Source organism: Pseudopipra pipra, chromosome 1 (assembly GCF_036250125.1).
Source record: "Pseudopipra pipra isolate bDixPip1 chromosome 1, bDixPip1.hap1, whole genome shotgun sequence".
Lineage (NCBI taxonomy): Eukaryota > Metazoa > Chordata > Aves > Passeriformes > Pipridae > Pseudopipra > Pseudopipra pipra.
In genome coordinates, this window is record NC_087549.1 from 21375062 (window position 1) to 21397695 (window position 22634).

At 43.0% G+C, this 22634-nt stretch overlaps 2 protein-coding genes across 6 annotated transcripts in view; one reads left to right on the top strand and one right to left on the bottom strand.

The window, feature by feature from the left end:
- Positions 1-3466: 3466 nt before the first annotated feature.
- Positions 3467-21907, bottom strand: LOC135406002 (proline-rich protein 2-like). Its single transcript, XM_064640517.1, has 3 exons — positions 20919-21907; positions 19890-19980; positions 3467-4433 (listed from the first exon to the last, which is right to left on the bottom strand). Exons 1-2 carry the CDS (start codon positions 21905-21907, stop codon positions 19977-19979), a joined length of 993 nt encoding a protein of 330 aa, XP_064496587.1. The 3' UTR covers positions 3467-4433; positions 19890-19976.
- The window catches only part of RNF19A (ring finger protein 19A, RBR E3 ubiquitin protein ligase), a 54679-nt gene continuing 52923 nt past the window's right edge, over positions 20879-22634 (top strand). For 2 of the 5 annotated variants that reach the window (XM_064647536.1, XM_064647564.1), the window contains exon 1: positions 20879-21016. The gene's annotated coding sequence lies outside the window, so the exon portion shown is untranslated. The other 3 variants (XM_064647556.1, XM_064647545.1, XM_064647551.1) reach the window with 3 other exon arrangements.

A 22634-nucleotide genomic window follows, 5' to 3' on the forward strand; every position in this document is an offset into this window, starting at 1 on the left:
GTGCTCAAGAAATTCACCTCTTCTTTTAGAAAAATTCACCTGACTTGCTCCTTCTCTTGAGAAATGTTTCCGAGCCCAAAGTGAGTGCAAACAGATGCGAGTATGTCAGAGGATGTGAAAAACTGGAGAATCTTTATGGGAAATGGCAGCCCCAAAGAAATACACTCAAGATTGACTTTGAAACTTAAAGACGATAAGTCTGAACTGAACATCCGGAATGATATCAAGGGGATTGACTTTCATGACATATCCATACAGCTCACCCGTTCCACAGCTCACAGGGCTCCCATTACCTTCCCAAGGGCCAGCGCCTCTGATTCTCCCTGCCTGGAAGTCAAAACCTCCACTGCTGATCCCAGGATGTAGCCAGCATTTTTACTTTAGCATTCTATAGTGCAATGACAATGTAATATTTAAGAGTATGAAATTAAATGTGGTCTCAAACTAGGTTTCCTCATGAGCAGTGCACAAGGTGCATTATTCATTTTCATATTTAATTCATTCTAAAACTCCATTTGTGGATCCTGTGACGTGTGCTACCTGAGGCAGCACAGAATCAATGTTTTACACTGCAGAACATATAGGGACCCACACCACAGGATGGAGAGAATTTGGAGAGCTCTCTTCTACTTCTTGGCTGTCTTGAGCATAATGACAGCAGCTCATGCTTGGATTCAAATGGGTCAATGGCTTGGTCTGTGATCTGCAATTAAAGGTGGCTTGGTGCTCTCTGGGCTCATTTTTCAGAAGCCCTGAGCGTCAAACTCAGATTCAGGAGCTGAGCTTTGAAATTATATGTATTATTTGGTGATGGATACTGTGAAAAATTAGGTATATCTCAAATTGTGTCCCCCAAGTTTTTTAATTTTTCACCCTAATCTACCTCAATTTTACCACATCAAAACTACCTTACTTTTATCTAGCTCAGAGTGGAAGTGACCATTTCATTTCAATAGCAGTGTTTGAACAGCGTGCAGTAAACAGGATGTGAATTCACATGTGGAATAGTCAGGGGAAAACCAATTTTGCCTCATTGCTCAATAAGTTAGAACTGCACACTTCAGACACTGAATGAGGTGATGAAAAAGGAAAAAGCAGAATATGTGATCAGGTAATTAGTAGTATGCAAAGGGGACTGAATTAAAGTGGCAAAGGACTCTCTAGTTCTAGTCTTTCCTATCTCTGGTTGCTTGATTTTGCAGCCTTAGTGTTCTTTGAACACAGATTTTGGGTTATAAATTAATATTTGTGTGTGATTCTGTGATTTATATTACAGGAATATCCTCATCCTCAAGATGCACCAGTACAGGCATAGCATCTGATCCACCAAGCTTACAATCTAAGGAGACTAGTATAGGAGGAAGGGAATAAAGGAGAAAGAAAAGGACCTTAAACACATATGATTGTGTATACACACACATACACACACACACACACATACACAAGATACTGATACACATATGTACTGATTTAAATACTCAGCATTTTTAATATATGTATATGCATAGAGTAGTGGAACTATATATATATATATATGTATATATATATATATATATTTATGTATGTATGTCTGTATGTCTGGAGTATTTTAAGGAAGCACTGCCTTGCCCAGCTGCCTTGTAGCCTACCTAGCACACAGTGGCCAGTTTTCTGCTGGTGCCACAGCATCAGCAAGCTGTGAGAGGCATATCAATGACAAGGCCTTCCAGATTTCTTAAGGGAGATGCTCCATGCATAAGTGATACTGCAAAAATATATGTGAAAGAAATGGGAAAATTTTTGAAAGCTTCTAGGAAATTACCTTTCTAATTAGGTTTGGCTGAAAAAAGAAGCATTTTAATGGGAAATTATTTTTCAATTTCATCTATTTACTTGTCTTTTTGTAGAGATTGTCCATTTTGCTTACTCAGTTTGAAGGAAGAAGAGCAAAACTTGATTTTTTCACTTTCCAAAAGTATTTGTATGTGCATCACATGAAAATTGAGACTAAGTCTATGGGTTTTAACATAAGAAAACACTTTTTCACTGTGAGGGTGACCAAGCACTGGCTCAGGCTGACCAGGGAGGTTATAGAGTTCCCATCCTTGGAGAGACTCACAAGCCATCTGGACACAGTCCTGGGCAACTAGCTCTGAGGCTGAGCAAGGGGCTTGGACCAGATGACCTCCAGAGGTCCCTGCCAACCTCAGCCACTATAAGATTCTGTTCATTTGGACTAAATAGCTGACACTGATGATTTAGATTTATTAGTTATATAATGCCATCTGCAAATGGCAAAAGTAGTACTCAGTAGTTTTCAGTTATTTTTGAGTTATTAAACCCTAAACATTTTCCAGTAGAGATACAGTTTTATCTACAGTGAAATGAAACCTAATCACTGGAAGTTTAATTTTCTTACCCATAGTTTACTGAGTCTCCTGGTCCTGGGTCAGAGGACCCCAGCAGGGCTCCAAAGGTCCCAGTAATATAATTGTTGTCTTTAATAATTATTTATTTTCTTAGAAGGACTTTGAGCTCTATAAGGCACATTCAAATGGCTACCAGTGAGTAATAGTTATCATAAGTGCATATTGAGACACATGGCACTACTCCCATCCTTCAGGTCCTAACAAAGATGCCCTGCAAACATCTATGGGCTGTTCTTGGGACACAGGTATTTCCTTGTCAGTCTCACACGCAGCAACCCTTGCTTCTAACCCCTGGTGGAGTTTGTTTCTGAAGTTCCATTGATTCATTTTTTAAGCAGACAATTACCTATTTTCATGAACCTTACCAAAACCAACACAAGGGTTTACAAGAGTGCTGAACATCCCAGGAAATCCATACAAATACTCTTTTGCTTTCTTGAAAGCTTGTGCTGTGTACAGACTAACAAATCAAAGTGCCTGCAGCGGTGACTAATGCCTCCCTTGAAGAAAAAGACTGGTTTCTGTGATCTGCTGCACTTAGCAAACCTGCCTTTCTTCATACTCACCAGTGTAAATAAAGACTAATTTAACTGAAATCAGTGGTTATACCAGTGACAAACTAGGGCATAGTAGGATTTGATTCAAGCCCACAGGAATGAATATACAGTTGTTGACAAGTGTGCATATCACAGGCCAATGCCTCAGCTTTCAAAAGGACTGGGAAGCCTTGAAATTGTGAACTGCATCTGTACCAGCTAAAGTCAGCTCTTTGAAATACCCCTTCTCATCCTGGCCCAAAAGGGAAAGGAAGAGAAAAATTCCCCTGTTCTTATTCTGTTATGGGTTAGCATTTCTCTACATATTAAGAGCACTCCAAGCGCCTACCCTTCCTTCAGGGCCTGCTGTGAAGGGGTGAGTGAAAGAGGAACGACTTTTCTGTGGAGGAAACAAATGGATCAACGAATTAAGGAGACAGTACCTTCCAAAACATGGGGGAAGACAAGAAAGGGATGGTTAAGAGGAGGCAGTTGCTCGCATGCCACATGCCTCTGCGAGTCTTTACGAGTCTCTGTTTCCATAATCAAGTTTATTTCACAGTTGCATTCAGTGGCTCCAGCCACAGACTGACATGAGCACAATCATCCATCAGTGTTACAAACTGTCTAGTTCTCAGTCTACAGTTGACTGCTGTCACACAGATTTTGTATTAAACCTGGCTGCCTGGAATACATGGTTCAGAGTCTCATCTTAAGGATCTTGCTTTAAGTCTTAATTTAAATGTAGGGGTTTTTTTCCTATTTCAGATGTAATATACTTGAAACACATGTACTGAACTCAGAAAATTTCTATTACTTTATATCCTTGATAAAGGCTGTTCCAAAGAAAGCACCTGTATGTGTTGCAGTGTTTGCCAGAGGTGCACTGGTAAATGGGTACTCTGTGTCCTTTTGGTTGGCATTAAGATTGTAATGAATCATTGATAAAGCTAATAATGTACACAGTTTAATCTAATATTACAGCACAGTAGCTGCATCCAGTGCTTACAGCACAGGAATATACAAAAGTAATTAATTTTACACTATTGCAGCTAACTGCAATTGAACCTCTCCAGGTTATGAAAGTTGGCCAAAGGAAGTGATGAAAATTATCACTGTAGACTAGGCAGGGGCTGAGTTTTAAACTGGGCCAGATTCAGTGGCACTTTAACAGAAGAGGATAATTATATCTGATATACATCCGATGTATCCCAAGCAGCCCATAAAAGAGCTATTGACACCTGCATATGAAACTGAGTTACATTGGGGCTCATTTCAGACAGACATCGCTGCTTCCCAACTATTTCATGGAACGTGATGGATATTTACTTTACAAGCAGACTCATTTCATTTGCAAAGTAAGAATAGATAATATGGACCCAAAGCAATTTTAGCCCTGAAGCCAGCCCCTTTGTTGGTATGTGCCATAATAGCTCTTTGATGGAGTCATGCACTCACAGACCAGATGAAGCTCTGATCCACTCGTTTCCTGAAATGATAAACAAAGCATTGCCTGTTAAATTAATATTTCTTTACTTAGATCAGAATATTATATCCCAACTTACTATACATTTAAGTGGCATCCATAGAAAACTCTCATCTGGTATCATGTCCTACCGAGGTGAAAAAATTTAGTTGAACTCATTCCTCTAATAGCAGAAGCCAGAAACAAATTAAGCCCAAATTTATACTGTTCTGTGGATCGTCACAGCTCAAGACATACACAAGGGAATTTACTGCTTCCTCACTAAAACAATGCTGTATTTTCTTCCTCTTCAGAAACTGTGCTGTTAGCTACAACATAAGAAGCAGGGTAGAACAGGAAAGAAGAGGACAGGACAGGACAAGGATACATTACCAGCTTGAGCTTGTGACACCATCAAACACAGTCTCCCACCACACGCAATTCTTTTGGAAATATTTCCTTTTCTGAGACTAGCATCATGTTACCCATCTGCCAGGCTCACTCTCCTCTCAGATAAAGGAAACATCAGCTCAAGCCTCCAGCCAGCCTCTGAGGGAAACCATCCTCAACCTACCCAAATGCTCAGCATGTCACATTTTCAAAGGGAAATCAAACAGATGGACTTGACCAAACAGGAATTTTTTGGGCAGGAGAGCTGAAGTGCAGAAAAAGCTTCCCAAAGACAAGCAGTCATGCCACTGCCCCAGATGAACAAGGATTTGTCTCTTGGTGGAGGCCTGTTTGGCCAGATAGCCACTACTCCCCACTGCTTAGGGCAGGCTAATCAGAGATGTCATTCTCCCCAGCCCCCTGCAAGCTGCTCTGCTTCCACTGATGCCATTCTGCAACAATTCAGCCATGAGTGGGAAGGGCAGCAATTCCCCTGCCTGCTCCTTTCCCTTGTCCATGATTTCTTTACCTCAAGATGGCAAAAGCAGGTAGTGTTACTACTCACCCTACTCATGTGGGGTTGGTTTGCCCTCTAGTATAATAACAAAAGGATGTGTTTCACATTATGACATGGCTACTCTTCTTCCTCAGGCTACCAGGACTAGGACAGGACAGGTCAGACATGGTGGGATAGAGCGGGGCATCAGGTCCTAGCAAAGTCAACAGTCCCCAAAAACATCTACTAGGCTCCTGCACCATGTTTTGCAGCAGTGCTAAGGAAGCAGGAGAGCTCAGTGGAAAAAACAGTCCAAAGACAGATATAAAACATTAACAGAGATGGAACAACACCAGGAAACAAGAGCACTATAGCCAACTGAAATAACACTGAACATTGGAAAATTGCTATCAATCTAGGAGATAGCCTGTCAGAGCTCAAAAACAGGGCTTCAGCACAGTCCCCCATGGTTTTGCCACCCCTTGGTTTGAGCTTTAAAGCTAATCTATTTCATTGTATTCCAGCTGGACCGTGGATGAATTCTACAGAGAAATTTCACTATGTTGATTAACAATGAGGTGAGTTTTGTCAAAAACACAACTCTTCTGGCAGTATGCTGAGTTTTATGGTGATAGTCACTTTGGACTGTTCTTTTGAGCATTCTGCTGGAAAGCCTTTATCACCAGGACCATTTGTTTAAACAGAGAAGATTTTTACAACCATTCAATGAGGCTTTTTAACAGCAAAAGTTTCTACAGAGTCACCATTTTATCTCTAAAGTTGCTATAAATTTACATCAGCTACTTTCCTCTTTCTCTAGAGATCTATAATGATAACAACAATAGTAGGTCATAAACAATTATGAAAGGTCCTAGCAAACTCATTTCTATTCAGAAGGATAGGACCTGCTTTGATTATTGTCCCTGCTGTTCACAAATCTCTTAATCAGTTAAAGTCTCTGCAGTTCATGTGCTCATTTTCTCGCCATTTGGCTTGGCTTTCTTCGGCTTCTCTTTAGCTTTGCATAGTGAAGATTAAAAGGGAAAAAATGAATAATGAAGAAAAAAGACCCAATTGCTTCAGTTGATTTTTCTAGTTGGTGAGAACGTCTGTCTCTTCAGGGAGACCAATTAACATTCTCATCATCTCTCTGGACTTAATCTAAATATGAATAAAATATCAAACCCTTCCTAAAATTGTTCTTTGTTCTTCTGACCATACTGGAATTAACTTTTTGACATGATGCCAGGCAGAACTTCTATACAAAATGCATGATTCCTCCCCCTCCACATTTGCATAACAAAATGCAGCTCCCTGTGTCTTGGGCACTGCTACTGTAACAACAGACAGGGGTCTTTCCCCCAAAAATGCCAACGGATACATGTAACAATTCAGAACTGTCCCCAAAGTTTTGGGGTATCCAGATTATGAGTCATCATTCACGAACATATGGCACCACATCTTTTTATTGGCTTAAAGAATGAAGCTTGTACTGAGCACTGAACGTCTCATAGAAAGATGAAGAAAATCTTGTATATGGGAACATTTGCAAGGTTCTTGCTCATTTCTGACTAATTATGGTCATTTCCACATGTAATTACCCAAATTGCTCTTGCAATCAATGTAATTGTCCTAAGTTGTTGATTTAAAAATCAGCTTCATTAGGTTTTGCCTGGTAAAATGTCTTGTTTTTCAAACCTTAAATTTTGATTTTGTATTAGTTGCCAACAGGCCTTTAAAAGTAAACAGCTTTTTGGTTTTTTTCTTCCTCCTCCCTTTTTTGCCTCCTGGTGTGAGTTTTTTTTACATTCATTACAGCTTAACTGTAGTGAGAAAATTGTCTATAACCTCCTGTAAAAAGCTATTATGTGTGTCTGCAAGTTACTGTACAGTTCTCTTTCATTTTCAAAACTGTAAAATCTCCAGTCTTTATGGTTCTGGAATTAAAAGAATATTTCAAAATCGGAATATTGAGTGTGTAGGTAATTCTACCCTGAATCTGTGCTGGGCTGAAATAAGTCACACAATAAGCAGAGCTGTTCACTGACTCCTGTTGCATCCACACAATCACATTTTGGAGGAAGAGAGCACTACACCAGAAGCATGCTCCCTCCCAGAAGTTTTGATTATATTCTTCCTAGGATATAATACACCATATCTCCCTGTCTGACCCCAGCATCTCTCCCTGGCCATCCACCTCGCTCCTTTCATTTCCTTTCCAAAAGGTTCCTTTCTACACAGTCATTTACAAGGAGAAGCTGAACTGCAGTAAGGTGCCCTACGTGTCCTTCACTGGAGTTAGGACTGTTTCATAGGACCTGCTCACACTGTTAGCAAGTATTTGGTCTGGCATCAAAAGTGTCTGCTGCTCAGAACTAGCAAGAAGTTAGGATTGTGCTCTGGAGAGAGAATGGTGCTGGGATGAGAGGGAAGAGCAGTGCTGAGACAAGGCTGAGGCTGGCCACAGCTCTGCTCTGGCAGCGCATCACAAAGACATTGCCCCTTCAGTGGTACATTGAATCTCACTGGCATCCTCCGTGGTGGGAGAGCCATTGTATCAGCTCAGCAGCCCTGGGTTACGTCTGGAGGTGGTAATTGTCCAAAGGGTACAGTAAATGCCATGCTGAGTGTGAACATCCACGGATACGCCTCTGCAATCCTCTCTCCAAAGGGTACTTTTTTCACATCGTGTTTTCTTTTGGAATAAAAGCTATTTGCTCATCAGTCGTAGCTACTTGAGTCTCTCTTCTCTGTTTTATTTTAGATAAAATCAATCTCTTGTAGCCCTAAGGACATACTGGGGTCAGTAGATAAATACAGAGAGAATTTCATTAAATAGGACCTTGAATTTATTGTGGGACACCAACTGAGTAGCATGAAAGGGGCTGTAGTATGGAAGGGGATCTCCCTGACTTCAGTGCTCAGTGAGTGGGGTGTCAGGAGGCTGAGCCCCTCAGAGGGCTGTGTGTGGAGGCAGGCTGAGCCCCTCAACTCTACCAGGCTGTAATGTGGTCTCATGGGTGTGAGGGCAAGATTTGACCCAAGTCGCCTTCTGAACAAAAAAAAACCCAACAAAAAACAAGCCTAAGCGCAGTTTCAACTGAGTTTCTCTTATCTGAAGGTCACTTACTTTCCATGCTCCTTTTTGATTGTAAAGGAGATTATATCAGTCATCTGTAACAGCTGTACTGTAAAATACCTCAGTCATGTGGCTTTAAGCAACCCAGAAGAAAAAACCACCAGTTCTTTAAATAAAGATACATGTATTCTTGTGACATTTCCATACAATTGCAATTTTCAAGGGAACCAAACACTCATTACTACACAGTTCTTCAGAGGCCAAACCTGACCTTTAGTCAGAGCAAATTCCCATTTGGCTAGGCCTATTCATGCAGCCTACAGTTCTGATTGAATTCTGCATCGACTGAGAAAATTTTAAACTGGACTGGAGAACTAATTAGATTAAGAGTAGGAGTATTAAAAAGCCCTGCATTGGCAAAGGAATGGGATAAGATCCTTATCCTCAGGAGCTAAGGATCTTATCCTACATGTACATTCCAGGAATCTAGATCTGGAGGAAAAGTACTTTATGACAGTATATTGTAACTGTAGGGAGAAAGATGAGGGCAAAGAATGACTATGAAGAGGTAATCAAACTAGGATATAAAAGCCCACTGAAATGTCCAACTTTTCCATATGGTAGATCACAGGTCAACAGAGAGACTGTCTTGCAAATTCTGTCTCCCCTGCTTCCAGGGTTGTGGAGATCATCTTTTCTCCGGTACACATTCACATAATATCCCTGGAGCAGCTGTACTCATTACTTCTGTGGAATACCATTTCCCCCCTGCTTTTACTAGAAGCTTGCAGCTGGAAAAGATGAGTAGCCAGCAACACATGATCAAACAAGACTGTGGGGACCACCAGGCAGTTCTCCATAGGTCACAGTTGGAAATTTCTAGACAGATTGAAAAGAATTGGTCTCACTCTTGCTCTGTGCACTGACACTAAGACACCAGCTTGAGCTGTGCCAGGAAAAATATTTAGTAGAGTATTATATGTGTTAAGTTATGGTGGTTTTTTTCTGAAATTTTCTAATTATAGTCTAAAGGCAGGTGCAAACAGGAGACAAATAAAAGCCCACAGCATGCAATATTTTCAAAGCTGTCTTCGGCTTTTTGGACAAGATATTAGTAAGTATGATTACTCCACTGAAAAACAAGAAGGGACAGGAAAAGCCTGCAAAACATTAAGGGAAAATAATCTCATTAAAAAGGAATGGACTGAAGAGTTGAGGAAGTGAGTAACCTGCAGAGAACTGGGGGTACATTGCAGGGCTGTGCTCCAGCACACTCCGGCCAAGCCAGTTGAAAAAGCTTCACGTATTTCCCAAAGGAAAGTAAATCTCATCAACAACTCCAAGCCTATCTGTCCATATGAGAGAAGGAAAGAGTTTTCTTCCATACAGCTATTTTTAAACTGTCTTACATTTACCTGGCTCTAGAGAATGACACTAGGATTAGATATCTACCAAATAAGAAGTTTTGTTTATTGATCAAAAAATTGCCCATTGAAACATTATAATGTGAAGAGATCCTTGGTCAATAAGGATGAATTTGAAATGGAAAATGGCCAGAAGGTACATATAGCTGCTTTCCTTTAGCAATAAGAGCACTAGTCAGTTTGGATGCCCCAAGATTTGCCAAACTTTTTTAAAAACATTATATATGGTTTTCTTGTTGCGCTGCTACTTCATTCTATACATGAATTATTGTGACTATTTCTTTGACATTGGTAAGTACCTTATATTCTGCTGGTATCTCTTTCAGTTTCAGGAAACTTAATATTTAGGTATAATGGATTACTCTTCTTGCAATTTAACTAGCTCAACAAGTTTAATTGCTCAGCTTGATTAAGCTCAACTCCATTTGTGGCTTAGAACTTCTCTCTTTTCTCTAACACAGGGCATACTTTAGTGAAGTTCCACTTGCCCTTAACTTCCCCTTTTCTGTAGATAACAACCTATTTTCTCTAAGCATTCTGCTTAAATTGATTACTCAACTGAATGCAGCATTTTGTCATCTTCAGAATTCTGCAATACTACTGAGATGGCCACAGCTGACAGCCTCATTGCCCTTGTTACATTTTTGTGTGTCTCTGTGTAACACAGAACACTAGATCTTGCAACAAAAATATATATTCAAATTACAGGTTTACTGGCATCGTGTCTTCATACTGTGCTAAAATAATCTCCTGCAGTCTATATTCAGCGTTTCTATTTATGAATCCTGTATTTTGTTTAGCAGTACAAGAAAAAGAAGGCAGGCCATCATGGGCACAGCATTGAGAGCCTTTCTGGGCTCTTCCTAACCTATCAGTATTGAGGGTGATTCTATGAAAAGGGTAAAAATGACAGTTCAGGATGGTGCAAAGACCTGTGATCTTGCACTTTCTCATTCTCCTTATTCTAACCCTCCAGTAGTCCTGACATACTTAAAGCCCACATGGGGCACGCTCAGTGACTGAGTGACCTGGCTGTACAAGTCCCTTGGCTTGACCCTTACACATCCCTGGTACTGCAGAAGCACTAAATCAAGGTTTCATATGGAATAAAGAAGAATAAAAGCTACCAACTGGCTACCTCACATCTTTACACAGAAAAAAAAAAAATCCTTGCAAAGAGCCCTCACTGCTTTCCTCCAGTTGCCTGTTGTGGTCTGGCTGACAGAATCCTCCAGCTTTGGAAAAATTTGTTTAAGGATCTGACAAATGAGATAAGAGTTTATTTGCAAATTAAGCTATATAAGCTATCATCACTGACTAAACTTAGTACTTTTTTTTTAAGTATGAGCATTTATTATACCAAATAATTATGCAAGAATCACTATCTAGATTTTTAATAATGCTGTGGAGGAAGGAAGAAAGGAACATTTGATATCTTTTCCGACATTTGGCTAACTTGGGGGAAGAATTCATCTTACCTAATCTTAACTGTTCAAATGGTAAGGATGAATCTAAGATCATAATCTGTGCTTTCTCTACACTGAAAGAAGACAGACAGATGCAGCCAGAAGGTGATTCATATGTGTTCTTCTTAGACCAGCTGACATGAGGCTACAGTATGTCATGGGAAAATGGCCTGCCTTGGATTTATGATAAAATGTTTACACTTACCTATGTCTTCAGTGTCAGAATATAAACTGTTTAAGTATCTCCATTCTTCAGAACTTTAGGGTACATCCTTCATGTTCTAATTCAGGTGCTCAGGCTCCAAATGTTTTGTCTTACCATGGTAAGAAAAAAATTAATTTTAAAAAATTAGCCTTCATGCATTCCTATAACAGATGATAGGAAGCCAATTTGTGAGCTGGAGACTTTTTCCTTTTTTGTCAACAAAACTAAAAGGAGCAAGCATCCCTCCAAACCTTTGATAACTATGTTAAACTCACTTTTGGGGTGGAGAGGTGTTTCACTGGTGGCAATTACAATTTAGTAAAATGTTAATGGTGACACCAGTTTCTAATTTCTAGTAGCACATAGAAAGAAATTGCATACAGGAAAGCAATCACACCAGAGCAATGGGAAGTTGCAAGCAATTAAAAGATTGTTCCAATAAATGTAGAATCCCTCAAAAGGGAAAACAAAAAAAATACAGAAAGCAAATAGGAGATGGCAAAGAATCCAAAGATTTCATAAAAATAAGTTCATTGTCATTTTGTCTACCTCTTAGGCAGTGATATTATTTTCATGCAACCAAGCAAAACATTTGTCATAATGCAGGTGGGGAATCAGAAGGAGTGTGTCATGAGATCGCTGCTGTCAAGCTGTAATTCAGCACTATGAAAAGGATTTCCATTGATGGCATTGGAGTAGCTGTCGTCATGACTAAGGTAATTACTCCACTGAGCCCTGTCTCTAGTAACAGGCAATATCAGAAGCTTCAGAGGAATTGCTCTACTCTGAAGACTGAATACATGTGTGGCAGTACAAATTCTTCCCTGGTCAGTGGTTAGTAGATTACATCATTTGCTTATCGTATTCTACAGCTCTGTAGTTATGGGAATTCCTTATTGATCATAAACTCATCCAGCCTTTTCTATATGTCAGCTAAGTATCTGGGCACAATAATGAATTCCAGTCACTAGTAACATCAGATTCTATATTGCATGGCCCAGACCTGACAGGTAATTAGGTGGTGAACTGGGATGACCTAAAGCTTGAAACACACTCCTGACATAGCAGAAAGACCTTCACATAAGCACAGATGTGTGTTGCCAGTTACTGTTGCAGAGAATAATTTTATACCAAATCTCATAATCACAGCAATCCCTAGAGAAGCAAAGGACAAAAAAAAATCAAGCAGCAGTGGCAAGAGTAGGATCTCAAGATCTCAATGAACTCAGTGTCAGCACTAATGCTGCAACAGCACAGAGCAATTCTCGGCCTGGAAGGCTGGTGAGCTGTTGTTCTTCACTGAGCTCTGTGCTTTCACAGCCAGCTGAACCCATGTAGAGTTAGCCCAAATGTGTCTACACAGCCTGCACTACAGATAAACCCCACAACACCAGAGAGCCTGCTCACTGAGCAGTATGGCTGCCCTTCTGTTGCTTCAAACAGAAACCTGGATTATCTCAGTGGTTAAACTTTATCGAAACTTGAAACAAAAAAAAATATTAAACAAGTTTCAATGTCAAGTGTCAGTTCCAACCCTTTAGGGATACATGTGGTGCAGAAACACCTTCCATAAAGCAATGCATAGCACTGCAGTCTCCAGAGAGGATTCACTTCTGCCAGTCTTGTGATACAGTGCAATCTGCAGTGAGTGTAGGATTAGGAATGGTATCTGAGGGAGAAAATGATCTCCCAAAAGGCAGGTGAAACCCTAACCCTTCCTTCTAATCATCCAGACTTTGTGACTCATTACCCTTGGGGTGAGAGGAAATCTCTGTCCGTATATCTTGGACAGAATTGAGTGCAGGGGGTGGAGCAGGGGGCACAGTGAGTGAAGTCTTAGGTGTCATGTGTTTCGCTGATCTAATGCAAAAATAGAAAGGAATCAAGGGAAAGAAACCCTGTGAAGACAAGCCAAGGGAAAAAAAAAAAACGAAAAAGCAACACCAACACACAGTATCTTCTGCAGAATTTGAGGCAGACACAGTCCTCAGAGAAGCCAAATCCTCTGATTCCTGACTTGATTACTTTGGTACAGTAGGCAAATTCTAGCATGCAAAAAAAAAAAGTAGAAGGCTAACTCAAAACACTTGGTTCTAGAAATTAACAACTGTGGCCTCAAACATATGTTAAATATTTTTTAAATCAATTCTGTTTTCTTCTTGAGAAGGACAGGCACAGTCAGCACACCACCCAAGAGTCGTAGCACTCCACTTGAAGCATGGCAAAGGTGAAGCTGGATGGAGGACCAGCTCCTGGGGGCCATGTTGGATAGCAGGGAGAAGAAAACATGTTACAGCATTTTCCTCACTTTGCCATTAATGGAAATGCACATAAAGTCCCCTGTGTACTGACTGTTTAATATGTTCTCTAGGGCTATGTTTTTAGGCATAATAAAAAGACTGAACTGGACAAGACTCTGCAAGATGTGGTTCAGAGGACCATCCCATAGATAATCCAGAAGGTTGTTGGCAATCCAGAGGGTTGGAAGGTGTCATGGATAAAGACCCATTGCCCATTTTCAACCATTAGCAGAGAGCTGATCCTCTCCTGGGTACCATGGTGTGTAGCCAATCTGAGATATTCCCAGGAATGTTCTGCCAACTATGTAGCTAAATGGCTAATGGATATCAAAAACCCTAGACCTTACCAATAAACCCAGTGGATTCACTTCTTGCCTTTCATAGGTCCAGAACCCATCAGTTCTTTCACCAAGTAAAGCTGACTGGTTCATCTCTGTGCAGAGAGGAAATTGAGCTGTCAAAGGCTTCAAGAATATAGAGAGAAGCTGGAAAGTAGAGAGAAGTACTTCACGTTCCAAAACAAATATTAAAAGGTTGAAAAAGCTATTCAAAATGCCCCTTTACTCATGAAGCAAGTTGATTTTCAAGCAAACTAAAAGAAGAAAGGACTCGCACAAAGCTCCTGTGGCCTTCTCACCCCTCACAAGCCCCCTAAGTGTGCAGGCTGACTGCTATGGAATCTAGAAGGAAGAAGTTTGTGGGAAGTTCTCCCTTCCTCTCTCTCCAGGCCTGAAGCTCACAGGGTCTGCCCTTGAAGTCTCAGCCCAAACACTTCATAGATAAGAGAATCAGAGAATCATTTAGGTTGGAAAAGACCTCTAAGATCACCGAGTCCAGTCGTTAACCTAGAATTGCCAATTCCACCACTAAACCATGTTCCAGGATGGTGACTCTATCACTTCCCTGGGAGACCTGTTTCACTGCTTCATTTGCCAGCTCAGTTTCCTTTCTTGTACATATAGGAGAAAAGATTCTCATCAGGGCTGGATCTGCATCTGATGAAAGTACTGCTGGAGATAGCTCTTTTGACATTCCTCTGCTGTGATGTCCTTGAGGTCCTCATTGGAACATGGCTCCTGAAGATCTTTATCCTCAGGGCCAGCACAGCAACCTTGTGTATGGATGTAGGGTCTTGGCTCAACCCCTTGCAGATTGCATTCTGGAAGCATTACTGGGAGCAGAATCAGGGGCAGTTCTCCAAAGGCAACTGCCCAAATATCTGCAAGAGGTGTCAAGAACTAGGGGTCAGCCCTGGATATAAGTGCATTTCTGTGAGCACCAGCTTAGACTGCACAATGAAGGAGCTTGGTAGACAAGCTAAACTCTGTCAAAGGTTTGGGGCAGTACCTCAATGGTCTTTATTGACAGTTCTTTTCTGTAGCCTGAGTGGTGGCTAGACTGAAAACCTTTGGCTGCTTCAGATGCTTCTCTTGCACATGGAAGGGACATTTGAGACCAGCAGTTATCTTCCAGTCACGTTGCATCATGGCCCATCTAGGCACATCCTGGTATGCTGCCTACTGAATGAATCAAAACTATTTAGAACTCTCTGTCAAAGATTTAATTATGTACCGTTCCTGGGTAAACTCATGGCACTGCAGTCACTGGCCTTTCTGTGCCACAAAACAGGCTTGAAGTCTTGGGAAGTGTTTGAGAGATTATTGGAGTTGGGTGCTCCTGACCATGGAAATTGCTGTTACTAGCCCTTGACAGTGGCTGCAGGATATTTTATTGCAAGCAGGAATTGCCAGACAACCTGGCAGAGCTGTGTTTGCAGCTCCCCATGCAGATCAAGTGACTCTGCCCTACAAATGGCCTGTTTGCCCCAGTGAAGCCAGGAGGGTTGACGCACTTCTGGAAAGCTCTCCCTGCACAGAGGTTCTGTGTCCTATTGCTGCTTGCTGTTGGCTCCCACAGCCTTAGCCATTGCATCAGAAATCATGTGCCCTCTATGCAGGGGCTAAAGGCAACCACTCCTCCCCAACTCTGTCCTTTTCCACCTCCAGTATGACTGCACACAGCAATGCTCCTGCCAGAGCTCTGCTTCAGTGAGCTCCTCTTGAAGTTACCATGGCAAAGCCACATAGAGTCTCTCCATAAGGATGTGTTGGGACCCTGAGGTCCCTGCCAATGGCCCAGGACACCATTTCAAACCCCTGGAGCCATCAGCCCCTGCCCCAGATGGGTCCCACTGAGCCAGGCACACCTGTAGGCTCATGTCCCAGCCTGGCCTCAGCCAGTCCCTATGCAGGTGCCTGATACCCAGGGCTGGGACTGTCCAGGGCTGGGGCTGTCCTGGTGTCCTCCAGCTGTCAGGCTTAGGGCTGGGTGATGGGGACAGGTCCTTGCAGCCAAGTCCTACCCTGCAGAGCCAGAGAGCAGGGAAGGGCAAGTCTAAATGCTCTCTGGCTCTGCTGAAGATGGACTGTATATGCTGCTTGAGGGACCCTCTGAATGATTTGAGACCAACTTTAGAAAACGTATAGGTCTTTCTGAAGCATGGTTATTTCCATCATGACTTTAATCTCTTCACATCTCCTCATCATGATGAAAAAGTTATTTAGAAAACCCTCAAGTACTTTTACCTTTATGCAACATTTCCCCCTACCCCACTGTTCTCACACTTAAAATGAGCAAAAACATTCTTGCTCAAGCTTTCCAGAAACAATTTCACCTTTGGGCAGAGAATAAGCAAATAACCTCTCAACCCAGAAAAAGAGAAGTTTCAGACTGTTCTGACTAACAGAGGAGGAAAGTTCAGGGGACTAGAATGGAGACAGTGTTGTGCAACAGAAATGATAGTCTGCTTCTTTTCACAGTATAACTCTTAGCTGATTTTCATTTATTTTTCTAACAAATTGAAGTTTCCCTAAAGATACTGACAGTGATAACCAACAGACTTTTAAAAAGTCAGGACACTTAATTCCAAGAAAATACACAGGTATCACTCCTGCATCCTGCAACTCCTCAACTCCAGAATTTAAATATTACATTTAGGAGTAGAGTTTTAGGCATTCAAGAAATGTTATGCTAATATTGCAGTCTTTCTCAGACTTTTGGAGACTTATAAGCTGAGTGACATCTGATATATGTTCAAGGGCAACATTTTTGGATTCAGGCACCTAGATTTCTCAAACTATTTCTATTCTCTGTCTTTGGGGCTGGAAATAAACCTATTTAATTTATTTAAAGAGGTTTTCTTTCATGCAGTAGGTATGTTCTGGGAACTGTAGTTCCGTATATTGTAAATTTTCTACCTTTGCTTTTTCTTTATTGGCTACTACAGAAACTGATTAGATCAGATGATGTAACTTGAAGATATCTGAGATGTTTGAAATGGCTATGGAAGCCTTCACCTTTAATGTTTTATGACATGCCAAAAAATTTGGAAAGTTTTCAGCTTGCACGTTGTTTACCGGTACCTTTCCACTTTGTAGCTTGGATCAGTGAGACTGCATCTACATTAGATAGCTCTATTTGACACTAATCCATTATCCTAGCCTTGTCATCATGGTGCATCTGCATTATTTTTTTTATCTACTGCACTCAACACAATTGATGGCAATCAGTGCACGACAAATAATCTTTCACAACAGGTAAACAGAAACCTGACGATATTCAACACTTATTCCTGTCCCATGCAATTTGTCTCTTAGCTACATTAATATACAATATTTATCAGTTATGCAGTGATATTTATTAGTATTGCCTATTTTTGTATGCCCAGTCTAAAGAATGTTTTGCTATCAATGGGTATTGCAGATATTTCAATTCATTAAAGGCTTTTATCCTTTCTTCTTTAGTTGCAAGTCAGAATGCATTTCCATACTACATTTTCTCCAGCAGCAAAATTGATCTAGACAGTTCTCTTCCTTCTCTATGCCACTTCTTTCTGCTGCCACATCAATCTTCTGCTATGCTTTTTGTGCAAATGCAGCCATCTGTGGGGCAACACTGTAAGACAGATCAGTAAAATCAGGGGTGCTAAAAATAAACTCTCCAGGAAAAAAAATAAATCAGTGAGACAGTTGAGCTGGAAAACGTAGGAGAGCAGTGAATCCTCCAACAAAGGGTGTTCTTCAGAACAAGATGAAAGAAAGGTCAAGGACATAAATGTATGTGTCAAAAGAGGAAAGGTTGGGGATAAATTTTTCCCCTAAAAATGATGGCCTGGAGGCCAGATGATGACAGAGGCTGCAGGAAATTTAAAATTACCTATACAACAATAAAGTTTGGATTTGTCAATTTTATGTTGAAGATGATGGTTGAATACTCAGATAAAGATTTCTAAGGAAGACTCAGATGTGGGATCAGAGACATGGAGACATTTACCCATCATATTTGATACTCTTCCAACCTAAGTTTATACAAAAGACCACCAACACATTAAATTCTGGCCCAAGGCACTGGATTTTACAGTACCATATGAGATAGCAGTGTTTTATACATAATATCAATGTTTCATATGTAAATATTGAAACTTCACTGAGGCCAGCAATCCATACAAACGTAGATTATGAGAAGAATACACAAAATTAAGATGAGGTTGTTCATGTCATACCCTTTCTCCATTCCTTACTACTGATAGAAAAAGCATTTTCCTTCCTCAGCCCTGTCTGCTCACCTCTCTTCATGTTGATATGATTTTTGACAGCATGTTGTGTGTGCTTATGTCTCCTTAGAACATACCAGGCACTTTGTTTGGAGGGCAGTATTTTTGTATTCTGATATAATACTTTGTACTTTTCTGCCAGCAGCTGAATTAAATACCCAGAAAGTTCAAATCCTAGACGTTGTCAGGACAGTATTTTGGAAAGGCAGGCTTGTATGCTTTCTTGAATCTTGTATGCCTCACCAAAAGCAGTGTGCATGAGGCGTTTCCTCTGTTACAGAGTTTGAGCAGCCCCTACTTTTCCTTAATACCGCTTTGTCATTGTGTTCTACAACAATAATCAAGCAAGCAAGCAAACAAACATATCTTCTCTACATACTAAAACAAACTACTGTCAGTTTTGGTGTACAGCTTGTGCTGAAAAGATTCTCTTTCCTCCCCATGCTTTCTGTATTTTGTTAATTGACTATTTCGAATACTTCTGATGAAAAGCACCTACTTGGCTGCAGGCCTTTCTGCTGCCAAGCTCTCAGGAGGGTGGCTGGCTGGAGGTTTGCCTTTTCCCTCATCAGCTTCAAGGAAAAACCATCTGACCACCACAGTGGCTGCTCAATCTCCCAGTGCAGAATTTTAAAACACCTGGGCTCCCGTTCCCTCCTGTTCTCCAGCATTAGCCAAGAGATTTCAGAACATTTGTACCAATTTGCTAAATCCCTCTGGACATTTAGAAACTAACACATTACTGCATTGCTTTGCATTTCTTGTTGCTGGTTTCTGTTTTATTGGTAGCTGCACATCTGAGTTGGTAAATGGTTTGCTGTTCCTATTTCAGTAAAAATACCATGCTATTCTATATGCTAATCTTTTTGTTCCTCTGTTTATTTCTTTCCTTCACGCACCTCCATTCTTGCCTTTCCTTTTTCTCCCTGAATTTTATGAACTAGTTCCCTTTCTCTGTGTAAAATCCTATACATAACAAAGCGGCCAAGACTTCACCCTGCAAGTGGTTTATGTAATATATTTCTGTATATCTTACCCAGGTGAATACAATGGCACCACTTACATGCCTTAAGTGTCATGTACGTTTGCCATATCTGAGTCTAAACAACTCACCTACCTGCTGGCTTTTACAAGCAAAGAAGGAACTGGCATGGTTTGTATGCAACATGCCAAAATTCCAGTATAATCTCATAGTTGTTACCCTTATTTTCCACTTCCCCTCCCTGTTTGTTGTAATTGCCTATTCTGTCATTTCAGATTAAGTATCTCACCATGGAATGACTCGTATTTACTTTTAATGTGATGTACTGGAAGTAGTCCTATTGACTTAAATGGAACTATGCACATAAATAAGGGTAAGTGTACCTGCAAGCCTCTAACAGATGGTACATTGCAAATCCTGCAGGAAAAGCACCGTACATTTTATTCATTTTACTATCTTTGCACATGTTATATGCAGGTTGGGTGATTAATAACTTTTTTCCAGATTAAGTTTTCAGGTTTCATACCAGTTTAATGGAAGAACCACCAGTCGTAAGCACAGGATTAACTCCAGTTCCAGAGAATTCCAAGATGACATGAGATAGTATGAATGATTAACTAGGAAAAAATAAACAAATTTAAAAAGACAGTACTCGACGTAAATCCAATGCAGTATTAGTGTATGTAAATAATTCTTTAAACTAGTCAGAGAAGATTCGAAGTCGGGCCAGAACCGGAGGTCAGGGGCAGTGAGCAGGCTGTGGGAGAGGGCAGCAGCTACGGTATCACTGCAGACAGAGGGAATCCCGGGGAAGACGGCGTGAAGGTCGGTAGCAAAAGGAGACGGAAAACCCGAACCCAGGGCAGGTGAGCCATACAGCTCGGCCGGAGGCAGCCCGGGGCAGACTGCAGCCAAATGCAGGACAGGGCCACGCAGGAAGGAAAGGCTTCTGGGCAAATTCTGAGGCGGGTTCTGTTTCACATGGCAAGGGGGCGAAAAGAAGAAAGGTCTGCATCTTACAGCACGGAAACAGGGCTTTGCCTTCTTGGTGAGTTAATCAGCGGCACAACCCTACTGAAACGCCCCGATAGTTCACTCCTCGCCTCGCGCTCTTCCATTCCCATGAGCGCGAAGCCCACGGAACTGTACATATATACAACACTGCACTCCGTGCTGCTGCTGAAGCCGGCGGCGCTGCAGCGTCCCCCGCCACCGCGGCAGGGCCACCGCACCCGCCCCGCCGGCCCCGCGCACGGGGCCGGGCTCAGCACGGAGCCGGGCTCAGCACGGAGTCGGGCTCAGCACGGAGCGGGCAGTGGAGAGGCACCCCCGGCCCCACGGCGGGTCCGCAGCGCTCCCGCCCGCCGGGGCCGCCCCGCCGGGGGCGGGCGAGGGGCGGCACCGCCGTGCGCGTTGAGCTCAGCGCGTCGCGGAAACCGACGGCCCGGGCACCGCCTCCCTCCACGGGCAGCCCCAGCCCCGGCCCCGGCCCCGGCCCTGGCCCCGCGCCGCCCCGCCCCGCCCCGGCGGCACCGCCCCCTCCGTTCCCACTCACACACTCTCCGATACAGGCACACACGGACTAAGGCGCTTCCTGCGCGGCGCCGGACACGGGCGGGTGGAGCGGCGCCGCTTCCTCCCGCCGACTCGCAGGTACCGGGGGTGGGTGCGCGGCGGGGCGGGCGGCGCCGAGGGGCCCGGCGGTGGCGGCGTCCCCCGGCTCGGGCCTCCGCCGGCGGCCGCCGCCCTGAGCGTGGCGGCGGGTGAGGGGTGGAGCGGAGCCTCCGAGCCGGAGCCGCCTCTGGGCGGGGGCCCGAGCCCGGGTGGGAGAGGGCCCGGGAGCCGCGGCCCGGGGGTGTCCCGGCGGCCAGGGGGAAGTCGGCGGCGTCCCCCGCTGGTCCGCACATTGCTGGAGGGTGAAGTCATCGTGCCCATTGTCTCCCCCCGGGCGGAGCGAGCGGCCCGCGTCGGAGGAGGGGGGCACAGCCGGCCCCGGGGCTGGGGGAGCCGCGGAGCCGCGGGTGGGTCCCGCTCGGCCCAGGCGGGCTGTGCGGGGAGGAGCTGCCGCCCGGGTGGGCCGCGGGGCCGCTCGGCCGGTGCCGCGCTCCCGCCGCCCGGCAGCGGCAGCGGATCGGGGCCCTGGGAACTCCGGCACTTGGACTTGCGGGGCACGAGGAGAGCTGGGCACGGCGAGAGCGGTGCGAGCGGCTCCCGCGCCTGCAACGCACCCCGGGGGCAGCGTTCGCACCCGCCCCCTAGAGAGTTCCGAGGTGACCTCTCCGGAGTCTGTTGCCCACCCCGGATCCGGAGGATCGGAAGAGTGGAGGAGTTTGCAGTGGCCAGGGACACTGCGTCTCGGCTGTGAAGTCGGTGGGGGACCAGCAGTGGTGATAGCCAGCACCCTTGCCGAGTGTTTTCCTTGCACTGGTCCTTCTGCAAAGCTGGGAGTTTTCCACCTGGTAGTGTGCTATTCACAACACCTACTGCAGGCGCACCTTGGGAAGATAGGGAAGATTTGGTAGCAAACTGAAAGCTAGCGTGCATATATAAGTGAGCTGTATGTGAGTCCTTCCCTTCCTCCTCTTGCTCCAGTGCTGTCTCTTGACAGAAAGAAATGGGGCTTTGCCAAAGGGGTGGTAGTGGAGTTACAGGCATATGCCAAAGGGAAAGTAATAGAACGCTGTTATTGCTGAGCAGAGAAATCAAAATTTGAAGCCTTCACATCCTTGTGGTCGCTTATTGTATATGTGCCTGTGTTTCTCTGTTAGGAGCACAAGAAATCTTGTTTCTGTTAAAATACTGTAGTTTTATCTTTTGGTGCTGATTAGTACTTTATCTCAATTGTCATGAAGAACAACAATTTTTTTTAAAAAGCAGAGAGCCGTTTGGGAGATGGCTCTTCCAGGGTTTAATTGTGTAGACAAAATGAATAATAAATTAATTTTTTTAAAATTATTTTTTTTCCTTCAGTGTTTGGGTTTTTTTATAGTTAGGCTTTTTTTTGTCAGCCAAAGAACCATATTTCAGTATCTGATGAAGTGTTTTTTAATAAGTTAATCGGAAAAGAAAGTTTTCAGTTTAATATCCAGGTCAAACTGAAGTATAAATTCTGAATTGCCCAGCTAACAGAATTCACTTGCGTGCTTAGAAATGACAGCTGTGTAACATTACTTTACAGTTTCCAAAATCTTACCATTATTTAACTGTAAACATTTAAATACTTAAAGCTTTCATAAAGCTGACAAAGCACTTTTTTATTTTTAATTGCATG

Excerpts from the sequence above, each read along its gene's own strand:
- LOC135406002 (XM_064640517.1), bottom strand. The coding sequence starts at position 21,907 with ATGCACGCTAGCTTTCAGTTTGCTACCAAATCTTCCCTATCTTCCCAA.